The sequence below is a fragment of the Tetrahymena thermophila genome (genome assembly GCF_000189635.1).
Source record: "Tetrahymena thermophila SB210 genomic scaffold scf_8254803, whole genome shotgun sequence".
NCBI classification, from domain to species: Eukaryota; Ciliophora; class Oligohymenophorea; order Hymenostomatida; family Tetrahymenidae; genus Tetrahymena; species Tetrahymena thermophila.
In genome coordinates, this window is record NW_002476559.1 from 260,672 (window position 1) to 274,298 (window position 13,627).

At 22.0% G+C, this 13,627-nt stretch overlaps 3 protein-coding genes across 3 annotated transcripts; all 3 read left to right on the top strand. All coding sequences in view use genetic code 6, as the record gives it.

The window, feature by feature from the left end:
- Positions 1 to 190: 190 nt before the first annotated feature.
- On the top strand, positions 191 to 3,891 carry TTHERM_00002620 (transmembrane protein, putative; the record flags this gene model as incomplete). Its single annotated transcript, XM_001008043.2, has 9 exons — positions 191 to 352; positions 615 to 636; positions 690 to 877; positions 933 to 1,048; positions 1,105 to 1,375; positions 1,437 to 1,716; positions 1,776 to 3,339; positions 3,401 to 3,481; positions 3,540 to 3,891. The coding sequence occupies 9 exons, from the start codon at positions 191 to 193 to the stop codon at positions 3,889 to 3,891; spliced, it is 3,036 nt and encodes a 1,011-aa protein (XP_001008043.2).
- A 669-nt stretch (positions 3,892 to 4,560) lies between these two features.
- Positions 4,561 to 8,207, top strand: TTHERM_00002630 (transmembrane protein, putative; the record flags this gene model as incomplete). The annotated part of the gene is made up of 9 exons (XM_001008044.3): positions 4,561 to 4,788; positions 5,026 to 5,047; positions 5,097 to 5,284; positions 5,337 to 5,452; positions 5,500 to 5,773; positions 5,834 to 6,113; positions 6,166 to 7,600; positions 7,651 to 7,731; positions 7,784 to 8,207. Exons 1-9 carry the CDS (start codon positions 4,627 to 4,629, stop codon positions 8,205 to 8,207), a joined length of 2,982 nt encoding a protein of 993 aa, XP_001008044.3. The 5' UTR covers positions 4,561 to 4,626.
- Positions 8,208 to 9,012: 805 nt separating this feature from the next.
- TTHERM_00002640 (transmembrane protein, putative) lies at positions 9,013 to 12,717 on the top strand (the record flags this gene model as incomplete). The annotated part of the gene is made up of 9 exons (XM_001008045.3): positions 9,013 to 9,219; positions 9,298 to 9,319; positions 9,384 to 9,571; positions 9,623 to 9,738; positions 9,798 to 10,068; positions 10,124 to 10,403; positions 10,455 to 12,237; positions 12,295 to 12,375; positions 12,426 to 12,717. The coding sequence occupies exons 1-9, from the start codon at positions 9,058 to 9,060 to the stop codon at positions 12,715 to 12,717; spliced, it is 3,195 nt and encodes a 1,064-aa protein (XP_001008045.3). The 5' UTR covers positions 9,013 to 9,057.
- Positions 12,718 to 13,627: the final 910 nt, after the last annotated feature.

Genomic DNA, 13,627 nt, shown 5'->3' on the forward strand with positions numbered 1-13,627 from the left:
CGCTAATTAAATTGGCAGTCTTAAATTCTTTTCTCATTAAAAAAAATATTAAAATAAAGATTAGAAAAAAGTTAAGTTAATTTTGAATATGACCTAAGAATATTAAATTCTTAGATGAAAAAAAATCTAACAAATAATTTAAAAAAGATAATTACTTACAAAAATCAACAATATAATTTATATTAAAAAAATGATTTAAAGTTTTATGCCTTACTATTTTTTAAGGCGTATGGATATATTCGGGACTTAAATAAGTCTTAATTATAACAAAGACAGTTAATATAGAACATTTTTTGGAGGTAGTGTTGCTGCTATTTGTATCGCTTTAATAGCCTTGCTTTGCTTTTCAACTGTAAATATCATTTCTTAATGCCTTACTTAAAAAAGATTATTCAAAATAATATTTTCAAAAATAATTTATCATATTAAGCTACTTATTTCATCGATTTAAATTTTTTATAATCGAAAGCATAAAATATTTAAAATATATGCATATAAATTGCTAATTTAAATTATAAATTTTTCTTAAAATTTTGGATTGAGTAGCATTTTTATTCAAATTTTTTAGGTTACTTTGAAATCTTTAATATTTATATTAATTTTTATATAATTAGGTTAAGACTCTTTTCGAGAAAAGTAAAACAAATGATATTTTTCAATATTAATTGATAATATATTTTAATGCATAGGTTAAGTTAGTTTTATTCAATCTACTACATATAGTGTTTAGCCTGATAATATAATTTTCGATAACACCAACTATATGATAGCAGTCTAATATGATTAACCTAATTTTGTAAAAAGACCATATTATAATATAACATTTGAATAGAGGTATTATAAAAGGTTAATGAATGGGACTACTATAAAAACTAAAGTAAGTATCACTTTAAATCTATATTTATATTTGAAATGTTTTCCTTTTATGATAGACACCTATACCACTCGAACCCTGCACAATAGACCACTTTATAAACCTTCCTAGCTATGGCTAAAACTGGACATATACTTTTTAGTTGGAAGATCTATAAAATTTTCTTTGTCTTAAGTAAAATGATTTACATAAGTATATATATAATCTATTAAATTTATATAAAAAATAAGAAAAGGAACTAAATTTTAGATTGGCGGCATATTTGAAAACGAAGATTTTTACTTTGTTAAATTCGCTGTAACTAAATGCGTAAATTCAACAGCTAATCCTCTAAATCCATGGAACCCAGTTTGTGAAAGCCCTAGTGTGGTTAAAGCAAATTAAAATGAGGGCTCTAGGATAAGATTTTACCTTTCAAATAATTTTCTAAACCCAGAAAGAGCAGAAAACTCTATAACTTCTTACTTAGATTCTATTCTTTTTAATGTTTAATAAGGCCTTGTAAATTGATTATATAAAAATCCTCATTTAATTTGATTAATTGTTTTTTTAAAAAAACTAGATGTATACTACTGCAAACGTTTATTTGAATTCATAGACTCTAATTACAGATGAAAGTATTCTTCCTTTACCAGATACAAACTAAATAGATTTGATGTAATATAAGTTATCCGAAACATGGCAGTAGAATGCAGTCGGAAATTTTGATATTTTTTGCGAGATATATTTCAGAAGAAGCTATTATACAACAGTAATTCACAAAAGCTACTTAAAGCTAGTTTAAGTAATCAGCTATATTGGAGGTTTTAGTTAGGTCTTTATATTAATATCTGCGTTTTTAGGTAAAATTATTTAAATTAACACAATAAACTCCATACATTCATTCTCTTAATTAATAAAGTTAGGAAGTATAATGGATACATTTTTGCCATTGAATTAGCAAATAAATTATATGATTTTGATATACCAGATGATCCAAATTAAAAAAATCATCGAAAATCTGATGTAAAAAGGAACAGTATTTATAATAATCAAAAATCTTTAACAGATTAATATGCTATACGAAAATAAACAAATCAAAACTTATAAGAATACTAAGAGAGAAAAAATGATTAGACGCTTTCTTCAATGCCTAATAAAATAGAAACAAAATAGACTTTAAATAATATCCAAGGGATGAGCAAGCAGTAAACAACTAAGAATTTTAGCAGTATGTAATTCTATAGTACAATTAAGCCTTCTTAGTTTAATTAGCCCTCATAACTTAATTAACCCTCATCATTAAATTAACCCTCATAACTTAATTAGCCCATTTAAGATGATGTATAATAATTTATTCCTTTAGATTAAATTAGACAAGTTTTAATGGATAAAGGATTAGGTTAATAGTACTACAAAACAGACTATTTTGCAGAAAATAATAATCAGCTAACAACAAATAATAAATAAATTAAAGAAAATAATCCTACACATAATATTACTACCCAGAACGATTAAAATTAGATACAAATATAAGAATTTAAAAAGTATGCAATTAACAATAATGACTCCGATTAAATAATGTAAACTAAAGATAATAAAAATTTATAAGAAAAAGAAGATATTAGTTAGTTGGTACGATAAGATAATGAATTTAATTTAGATAATTTGAATAAACATAATTAAGAAGAGAATGATAATTAGCGAAAATATAAAAGTTAAACAGGATTTGAATAAAAGAATTTTTCTGGTTACTTAAAATCATTAACAAAGGCTGATTCTTACTTTGAAAAAAAGTAATCAGATATTTTACAAACTTAGCGTAGTGTCATGAAATTCAATTAATCATCAAGAAAAAGTCTATTTTAATATACTGAAAATACTCCACAAGCTTAAGGCGCTAAGCCTTTTTCTTCATTTGGAGCATCATCTAGAAATATTACAAAAATAATCTAATAAAAATATGGGGGAGCCGCTGAACAGTTTTTAGAAAAGGAGTTTAAAATAATAATTTAAAGAGAAAAAAAAATCTGGCTTAATTTCAAATATATCATAAATTAATTAACTTGTGGAAAATTCTTCAATAGTCCAAATGTTAAATTAATAGAGAAAGCTAAAAACCTTGTAAGAGATGATTTAGATATTTTCAATATTCTTGATAGGCAAAAAGAGCTAGAAAAAATGAAGAAATTATTCTTTAGTGAGGACCAGCAAGTTCTTTTTAATTTCTTCCCTAAGCCTATAATTTCAATAAATAACGATAATACAACACTCAGTTTGAAGTCAATTAAGTAAGAATAAATGGATCTCTAAAGAAGTATCACTAAAGTTGAAAAGAAGAAGAGAAAGCTCAATATTTCATTTAAATATCTAGCGACAATAGCTAAAGCAATAACTAAATTTAAAAAGGGTAAAAAGGGCGTAACTTCAAATTACTAAAAACTATTTAACCACTATTTAAAGCTTTCATAAGAAAATGATGTGAAGTAATTTATTATATTACAATTTGTATTACCAGTTAAAAAAATTACCTTTTCTATTAAAAAGTAATTCTTAGCAAGCTTTAAATAAAAAGCTTATTGATCTTCTTGGAGATGAAATGAGAAGTATTTTTGAAGTTGCCAAAAGGTAAAATTAAAGATGAAAAAAAACTTATTTTAATTTAAATATATAATTTCAAAAAAAGAATGCAGTAAAGGCCAAGAGAATACAGCATGACCCCATAAAACTAACTTTAATCAGATATATTTATGAAGAATTTAAGATCTTAAAAAACAGAAAATTAATTTAACACTGACTAGAATCAAAATATGTAAGAATCAAATTAAATAATAGAAAATAACTAGAAGCAAATTAAGCCTAAAAGTATCCATTCAGGTATTTTTGAAGATTTGATGAAGCAAAACACTATTTAAAATTATTAAAACGAGAATATAACTTAAAAAATTATAGATCCTAGTAGCATTGTTATTTAGTTTGAGGAAAATAACTCAGATGAAAAAATATAAGATAGTAAAGATAAAGAATAAAATCAGTGAAATTTATTTAATATGTTCATATTATTCTTAATATTTTATCTATTTTATTTACAAGAGAAGTCTTAAATATAAATAAAATATTTATCTTGATCTTAAAATCTTTTGAATAAAATAAATTTGTATTAGCATTTCAAAAAAATAGTTATTTATTTTTAATTGAAATTATTTTTATATCAAATTTTAAAAGTTCTTTTTACGATGTTTAAATATTTAAATTGCGTATTTTTAAATGATAATAAGATTACAAAGGATGAATGTTTATGAGTATCTTTAAGATTTAATTAACTAAATTTACTAATTTGTAAAAAAAGACATAAATTAATTAATTCATTATCTTTAAAAAAAGTAATTATGTAAAATGAGCAAATCAAATCTACATATTAACTTTTTTAATGTTACTAAATGATAATTATAAATAATCAAATGACGTATGTGTTATTTGAGAATTCTTTAATTCTCAATTTTTTTAATTTTTTACATATCAGTAAAAAAATATTTTTGTTCTTATTCAAATAAACTAAAAAAAATATAAAAGGCTTTGAAATTAATTAAAATATCCATATTTTAAGAAAGTAGATTTATTAATAAATTGAAAATAAAATACAAATGTTTGAATCAGTTTAGAAACTAAATCATTTAGCATTTCAAGACTATTCAATTTCTTTCCAAAAAAATTAAGAAAGAAAATTAAATTAAAGAGTAATAAAAAAACAGCAAATCTTTTTCAGAAGAAGAATGTTAAAAAAGTTTATCCCATATTACTTTTTAAAGGAAATAGATATCTTTGGCACTCCGGTCACATTAAATTATAATAAAGACTCTTAATACAGGACTTATTTTGGAGGCTCTGTTACGATTTGTTGTATTTGTATCATCATACTGCTTTGTATTTCTACTGTAACAATTGATTATCTTTTAAAAATAACTCAAGAATTTCATTCAAAATATCATATAAATTTTAATAAAGAAACATTTTCTTTGGCAATTAACTAACTAAATTAGTTAAAATATCTTTATAATTATTCTAGAATTATTAAAATTTTAAAATTCTACTAGATTTATTTATTTATTTATTTTTTCTTGACTTGCTTGATAATCATTATTTCTTTATATAATTTGAAATTTTAAAAATAGATACAAACTTTATTTGCTAAGAGTAATTACTATTAGTGTGATATTGAATTATTGATAATTTTTTATAATAGCTTAAGTTACCTTTGTTTAGTCTTAGAATTATAGTGTATCACCATCTTTATTAGAATTTGACCATAATGATTTCATGATAGCAGTTTAATATGATCAACCTAACTTTATTTAAAGACCTTTTGTTAATATCACTTTACAATAAAGACATTACCATAGAAATTTAGATGGAACAACTACTTCTTAAAATGTAATTAATTACAAATAAAATCTTAAAACAATTTATCATAAATATGTAATAGACTACTATTTATTTAGAACCGTGTACTCTTGACCATTTTAGAAATTTGCCTAGCTTCAATTTTAATTGGACATACGCATTTTAGCTAGACAATTTATCCAATTTTTTGTGCTTACCGTATATTAAATATTAAAATTTCTATAATTAATGTTTTTATTATGAAGAAAGGGGATCAAATATTAAATAGGAGGGATTTTTGAAAACGAAGACTTTTATTTTTTAAAATTCTCCATAACTTATTGTACAAATTCTACCTATTAGAATCCTAAAAATCCTTGGAATCCAATATGCGAAAGACCAGAAGTAATTCAAGCAAACTAGTTACAAAATTCAAGAGTAAGATTTTTCATCTCAAACAATATATTAAATCCAGAAAAAGCTACTAACTCGATTACTTCTTTTCTAGACTCTCAAATTTTTAATATACAACAAGGGAAAGTAAGTATAAGTATATTAAAGGTTATTTCTAATTTTAAATTGAATTTTTACTAAAATTAGATGTACACCACTGCTAATTTATATATTAACTCATAAACGCTTATTACTGATTAGAGCATTTTTCCAATCTAAGACATAGAAACTTAAAATCTGCTTTAATTCAAGAGGAGTGAGACATGGTAATAAAATGCTGTGGGAAATTTTACTAATTTTTGTGAAGTATTTTTCGAAAGAAGCTACTATTCAACAATTGCTAATAAAAGCTACTTAAAGCTAGTTTAAGTTGTCAGTTATATTGGAGGATTTAGCTAAGTTTTCATATTAATTTCAGCATTTATAGGTAAATATTAAATAGCCTGATTTTTAATTTAATTTCTGTAAATTATTAAAAGTAAGCAAATATAATGGGTATATTTTTTGCATTGAGCTTGCAAATAAATTATATGATTTTGATATTCATGAAGATTCAGTCAGTAAAGGCAAAAGATCAAATAAATTAGATAGTCATCATCGAATACAAAATCATTTGTAAATTTAAAATAGCTCTCCGTTAAATTACTAAAAGGATGAATAAGCTTACTAAAAGAGTAGTTGGTCTCACTATAATCTTCAATCAAAATTTACTTGTTCTAATATTTAGCTCAATAAAAATTTATTGACTACTAGTACTCTTTAAAACATAAGAAACGATAACCCTTTTAATAATAACTTAAATTTGTAAACTGCTGAATAAGACAATCATTTAGATTAGATGAAGAAAATACAAACAGAAAAAGAAATAACGCTGAAGAATTACAAAAATACTGATTTTGTTTTAGATTCAAAAATTAATTAAAAATAAACTCCAAATGATATTTAAATTTACGAAAATAGTAACGCTGACGTAGATAATCAATAAATTAGCTTACGAAAAGAAAGTCTTAATCAAGAGAAATCAATTCACATTGAAAGTGTAAACTAAACAAATTAATTTTAATAAACGAAAAAAGATACTATTTAATTTGATGAATTCAATTAAGATTTACAGGTAAAAAATGAATTTAATTTCACAAACAGAATTTAAGCAATAAGTGAGTAAAAAAATATTTAAGATGATGAAAAATAAATTACTCAAACAGAACCATTTTTCTAAAGAAAAGAATCAGAAATTTTAGACACAAAAACAAATAATAATAATGGATAATTCACTTCAAGAAAAAATTTATATCAATATAGTGAAAGTACCCCAAAAGGCTAAGTCAGAAGAGCAGTTAATTCGTTTGGCCGTGCAGCTCGTAGCATGACTAAAATTGTTTAATAAAAATTTGGAGGAGCTGCTGAGTAGTTTTTGGAGAAAGAATTCAAATCAATTATTGAAAGGGAAAAAAAAATATGGCTTAATTTTAAATATATTGTTAATCAGTTAACTTGTGGCAAATTTTTTTAAAGTGAACATGTAAAATTAATAGACAAAGCTAAAAATTAAGTAAGTGAAGATTTAGACATTTTTACTATCTTAGATAGATAAAAGGAGGTCGAAAAAATGAAAAAGTTATTCTTTAATGATGATCAATAGGTTCTTTTTAATTTTTTCCCCAAGCCTCTCATCTCTATAAGCAAAGATAACACGGTATTAAGCATGAAACAGATCAAATAAGAGTAAATAGACTTAGAATAAAGTGTTAACAAAGTGCAAAAGCAAAAAAAAAAATTGAATATATCATTCAAAAACATAGGAACAATAGCCAAGGCGATTGTCAAGTTTAAAAAGGGAAGAAATTCTACAATGTCAAATTATTAAAGATTATTTAACCACTATAAAAAGCTAACTAGAAATTCTGAAACTAAGTAAATATTTTTTATATTAAAATATAAACAAAAGAATGTTAATTATTTAGCAATCCAGAAGCAGGTTTGAACAAGAAATTAATAGAACTCTTAGGAGATGAAATGAGGAATATATTTGAAGTGGCAGTAATGTAAGATTTTTCTGAAAGATTCAAAGATAATTTTAATTTTTTATAATAAAAGAATGGATTAGAAACCTCATGAAAATAAATAGGTTTAACAACTACCATTGTCATAGTTCTATATTGAAAGAAAATAGTCTAGAGAAAACGATATTCACACAGAATAAAATATCAACTTAGAAAATTTGCATAAGATTACAGAGAGCAATTAATAATAAACAGATTAAAATAGTTCAAAATTAATAACTTTTAATGATTTATCCATTTAAAGTAGCAATACTAATAATAAAAATCAATAAAATGACATATCCATATAAATTAGCAGTAATAAAGACCAATAAAATGATATTTAAAATAATCATAAAGATCTTGATAATATACAAATTTAAAATTAAAATGAGGACTCAGATGACTAAAAGGTATAGAAAGCAATAGATATTCAAGAAAAATTATCATAAAATATTCAAAACTCAAACAAAAATTGATTATTAATTACATAAAAGAATTTGAATAAAAGATAAAATATTTGATACGGAAAAGAATTAATTGATAAAAAAAACAATTATTGTAAAATATAGTCTGTAAATATAGATTGAATATTTTTTTATATTAATTTGTATAAGATAAACACTAATAATATATATTAAATGTAACTTTAAATTTATATAGAATAGAATCATTACTTTTAAACAAATTAAATTAATAATTTCATTTAAATTACTTATATTCAATGAAAAAAAATCTGTTGTTTGCACGATAGTTTTAATTTAAATGTAAGCTCCATCAGTATAATTAAATTTATATTCCTATTGAAAATACTCATGTGTAAGGAAAAAATATGTTGTTTGCATAATAATTATAAATTAAATGATTATAAGCTTCAGGCATGAAGCTAATTTTACATTATAAAACAATATTCAATATGTAATCAACTATTAAATCTTATCATCTATACTTTTAGATATAATTTAGAATTAGTCTAATACACATATTTATAAGATAATTTAATAAAGAAGATAAAAATAAAAATATTTCATTTGAGTCTTTTACTAGTTTTTTAAAATATATACAGAGAGATTATTTACTAAAATTGCTTAGAAAATAATGCTTGAACAAGTTATAAACATATAAGTAGGATTAATTATACATTTACTTTTTAATCAAAAATAGTGTAATTGAGATTAGGAAATATAAAAAATAGATAAACAGGATCAGAAAATCATAAGTCTACCAAATATTTACATAGTACCAAATCTTAATGTATGGCTATAAATTTATATTTAATAATTATCATAAAGATTCAAAAGTCTTAAAATTTAAAAATAATAAAAATAAATGAGTAAGTTTTAGAAGATTTTTAACTTTTTGAAGGAATTAGATATTTTCGGAACCTAAATAAGCTTGAATTATAATAAAGAAAATTCATTTAGGACATCTTTTGGAGGGATTACAACTATTGTTTGCTTGTTTCTCCTATCTCTTCTTTGTTTTTCTACTGTAATTTTTTTCAGACATCAAATTATCTATTATATTTATTCTTATACTTATTACTCAATCCTTTCTAATAATAAATAGGTATCTAATCTTTTCTAAAAAGGTAAACTTCTTTATACGTTTCCAACTAATTTTAAGAAATAAAAATGATTAAATTAATATAAAAGCACAAGTAACATATGTGTAGTCTGTAAATTATAGTACTAATCCATCAGCTCTCGAAATTAGTAGCGATAATTTTATGATTGCTGTGCAATACGACTAACAAAATTTTATAACGAGACCAATGATTAACATTACCTTTGAATAAAGACTTTATCATAGATCTAAAGATGGTACAGTATCTTAAAAAAAGGTAATTTAATTTAAAAATTTAGACTTTTTTCTCAATAAAATTTTCATTTAGATACCATACTATCTAGAGCCTTGCACGCTTGAACACTTCATTAATCTTCCTAGCTATTAATTTAATTGGACTGAATCATTTTATCAGCAGAATATATCTAATTTTCTTTGTCTATAGTAATATATCCTTATCAAACTATTTAATCCACAAAATTAATTGCTTGTTTAATTAATAGAAAAAACTAAAAATTTTATGTTGGAGGGATATATGAAAACGAAGACTTTCAATTTATTAAGTTTTCTATAAGTAAATGTGTCAATTCAACTGCTAATCCCAATAGCCCCTGGAATCCTACGTGTGAACAACCAGATATCATAAAATCAAAATAAAATTAGGGATCAAGGATTAGATTTTTAATTTCCAATAATATTTTAAACCCTGAAAAAGCTACAGGATCAATAACATCCTTTTTAGATTCTTAAATTTTTAATGTCTAATAGTCTTAAGTAAATTTAAGTTATGATCATTTAAAAAAATTAAAATAAAATTTTAATTTTCTAGATGTATACTACTGCAAATGTTTATTTAAATTAACAAACACTTATTACTGATGAAAGCATATTCCCAATTGAGTCATTACATACAGAAAGCCTAATTTAATTTCAAAGAAGTGATGTTCAGCAGTAATTTTCATTTGGAAATTTTGGAGTATATTGTGAGATATTTTTTGCAAGGAGTAATTTTTCAACTATTGCAAAAAAGAGCTACTTAAAACTAAACTAAGTCATTAGCTATATTGGTGGATTCTGCCAGGTTTTCTTCATTATATCCGTTTTTTTAGGTAATTTTTTTTTTTGAGATGATAAAATTTTAAACTAAAATATTATAATAGTCAATAAATACAACACATACATTTTTTACAATGAGTTAGCAAATCGGTTATACGATTTTGATACAAAAGATGATGAATAAAATAACCCTTAGTATAAGATGGATAAAAAGAGAGATACTATCTAAAATAAAGATGTTTTAAATTCTTAAACTCGTAATAATACCATAGATCAAACACCTGTAAATTTTAAAAAAGATAATATAAATTATTTAATTGGTTCCTCACCTTTAAAACCAATTTAAGAAAGAAATAAAATTATCCCTTTACAATTAGAGAAAGAAGACAAAAAATAAAACCTAAGCTTTAAAAATTATCTAGGCTAATTAGATAATAGCAGTGGCAAGAATAACTCAATTCTTAATAATATGTTTAAAAATAATATTAAAAAAAATAAATCAAACATAAAGGATGAAGATGAAAAACCTCCACTCAATATTTAAGAAGAGAAAAATATTCAAAAAATTAATTTAAATGAATTAGGGGAAAAGAAAGATGTAAAAGAAATAAATGATCTAGATCAGTAGAAATAAAGCCACTAAAAGTTCTCTACAAGCTATTTAGACCATGAAATTTCTATATTAAATGATAATAAAAATACAGCTCCACTAATTAAACCTTCAAATGAAGACTAAAATGAATAAACAATCAACATAAATTAATTTTAGTTAAGTGAATTATCTTCAAGGAAAGAGTAAAAAGTTCAAAATTTAGAATTATAAAATGCTTAAAATAATTAAATAACTGAATAAGTCTCATTTGAAAATCAGGAAAACAGTTTAATAAAAACAAATTAATTATCTGGCCCTAAAAATATTTGGGACAATTTAATAAAAGTAGAATAAAATTAGTTGAATAAAGAAAACAAAAACTATCTCAAATTATATAAAAATTAAAGTCATCCAGAAAGTTAAAATTCAAATATATTAAACTAATAAGAAAATTAGAAAAAAATTACACATTTAAATTAATCAGAAAATAATATTTTTACTAATAATAAAGAAATAAATTCAAATAAATAAAGTTTATAGCATCTGTAAAATAAAGAAGATATTAAACATAGCTTGAATTAAAATTAGGAATATTAATAGGGAAGCTAAGATTAAAATAAGACTCAATAACCCAATAAAGTAGATGTGAAAAAAGATTTTCAGTTTGATAATAATTAATTAGATTATAAGCATGAGTACTTGAGATAAAATTAAAAAAAAGATATGAACAAATACATAAGTGACAATTAAAAAAATAATATTAAGATGCTTACTTAAATTAGATAACCAAATTAATTTTTAGAAAATGAGCTTAAAACTATAATCGACAGAGACAGGAGCTTATATGTAACTTTCAAATATATTGTTAATCAGCTAACTTGTGGAAAAATATTCAACACACCTGATGTTTAATTGCTCAATAAAGCATATGATTTAGTTAGTGAAGATTTGGATATTTTTACTATTCTCGATAGATAATTACAATTAAATAAAATCAAAAATCTAATTTTTAATGAAGATTAATAAGTTTTATTTAACTTTTTCCCTAAGCCTGTTATTAAATTAAATAAAGAAACAGAACTACTTAACCTCAAATAAATCAAAGATGATGAACAACAACAAAGTAGAAATCTAGCAAAAGTAAAAAGAAGATAAAGAAGATTAAATATAGGATTTAAGGAACATGGTATATTTGCTCAAGCTGTGTTTAAATTTAGGAAATAACAAGACAAAATGACTAATTATTAAAAGCTTTATAGCCACTATTCTAAATTAGCTAAGCATTGCATGGATGAGTAATTTATTTATTTTTTTATACTAATAAAAATGGTTATTTTGATTTAAATAAATAGCAATTACTAATCATCTATAAACAAAAAATTAATTGAGCATCTAGGAGATGAAATGAGATATATATTTGAAGTTGCTGATTTGTAAAAAAATTATTTTTTAGAATTTATTTCAATATATTTTTTTAAAAAAGCATGTAAAAAAAATCAGCTAAAAGAGTTTCATTGTTAAATTAGCTAAACTAATAAAAGGAAGAATATCCATAAAATTAATGCTAGGAAATATTACAAAAATTAAATGAAAATATCTAGAATTCAGTACAAAATAAAAATGATATTGAAAATAAAGTACAATAAAATATTACTAATTAAGATAACAATTAAGAAATCTAATAAGAATTTCCTATTCTTAACTAACAAAAAGATGAAAATGAAATTTAATTAATTGTTTTTGATGATGATATTGACAAAGAAATTTAAGATTGATATCAAAAATTTTAATTTTACATATTTTTAAATAAAAATTAATTAATTTGCTGATATTTAATTTAGGTTGATATTATAAATTTGAAATTTGTATAATTTTTAAAATATTTATGTAAATTATGAATACTAAATAGTTAAAATTATTATGAATATTAATCATATTTAATCTTTATAGACTATGAAGTTTATTAAAAAAATTTTAAGTTCATAAAAAAATTTAAATAAATTCGTTTAATTTTTAAATTATTGATGTAAATTAAAATTAAAAGTTAATAAATAAATCATAAATAAATTTTTAAAGAAAAACATGAATTAAATTATTTTTATTTCTTAATTGTTAGTATTAAATTTAAATAGAAATTTTTTGTATTTAAAATAACCCAATTAATAAATTAAATGTTGATGATTAAGTTGGTTTTAATCACTTCCAATAATTTTAGTAAATTAAAATAAATTAATTTTATTTTTTGATATAGATTTTAAATAATAAAAAAATAAAATAATTAATAAATAAATATTTATAAATATAATTTAAAGTTTTGAAATTAATTTTTATCAATAAACAAATACAAATAAATTTATTAAAATAAAAACTTCATTTATTTTACAAATAAAAATTTAGTAAAATCAATATAATTTGATATATTCAAGACCAAAAAAGTGCTTTTTAATACTCACTAATTTAAGTTACTTAAATATGTTTTTTGGAATTTGAATTTTATTTGTATAATTTTCAATCAAAGTTATCAGTATTAAATTTTAAAGCTTTCTTAATGTTCTACACAAAAGCTTTAATTAATTAGGTGTTTAATCTAGAACGCTTTCAAATCCGATACCTATTAATTTTAGACTTTGCATCTTTACTAAACTTTCACTTATTTATTAGTTTAGGTCTTCTAATCTTATAGAA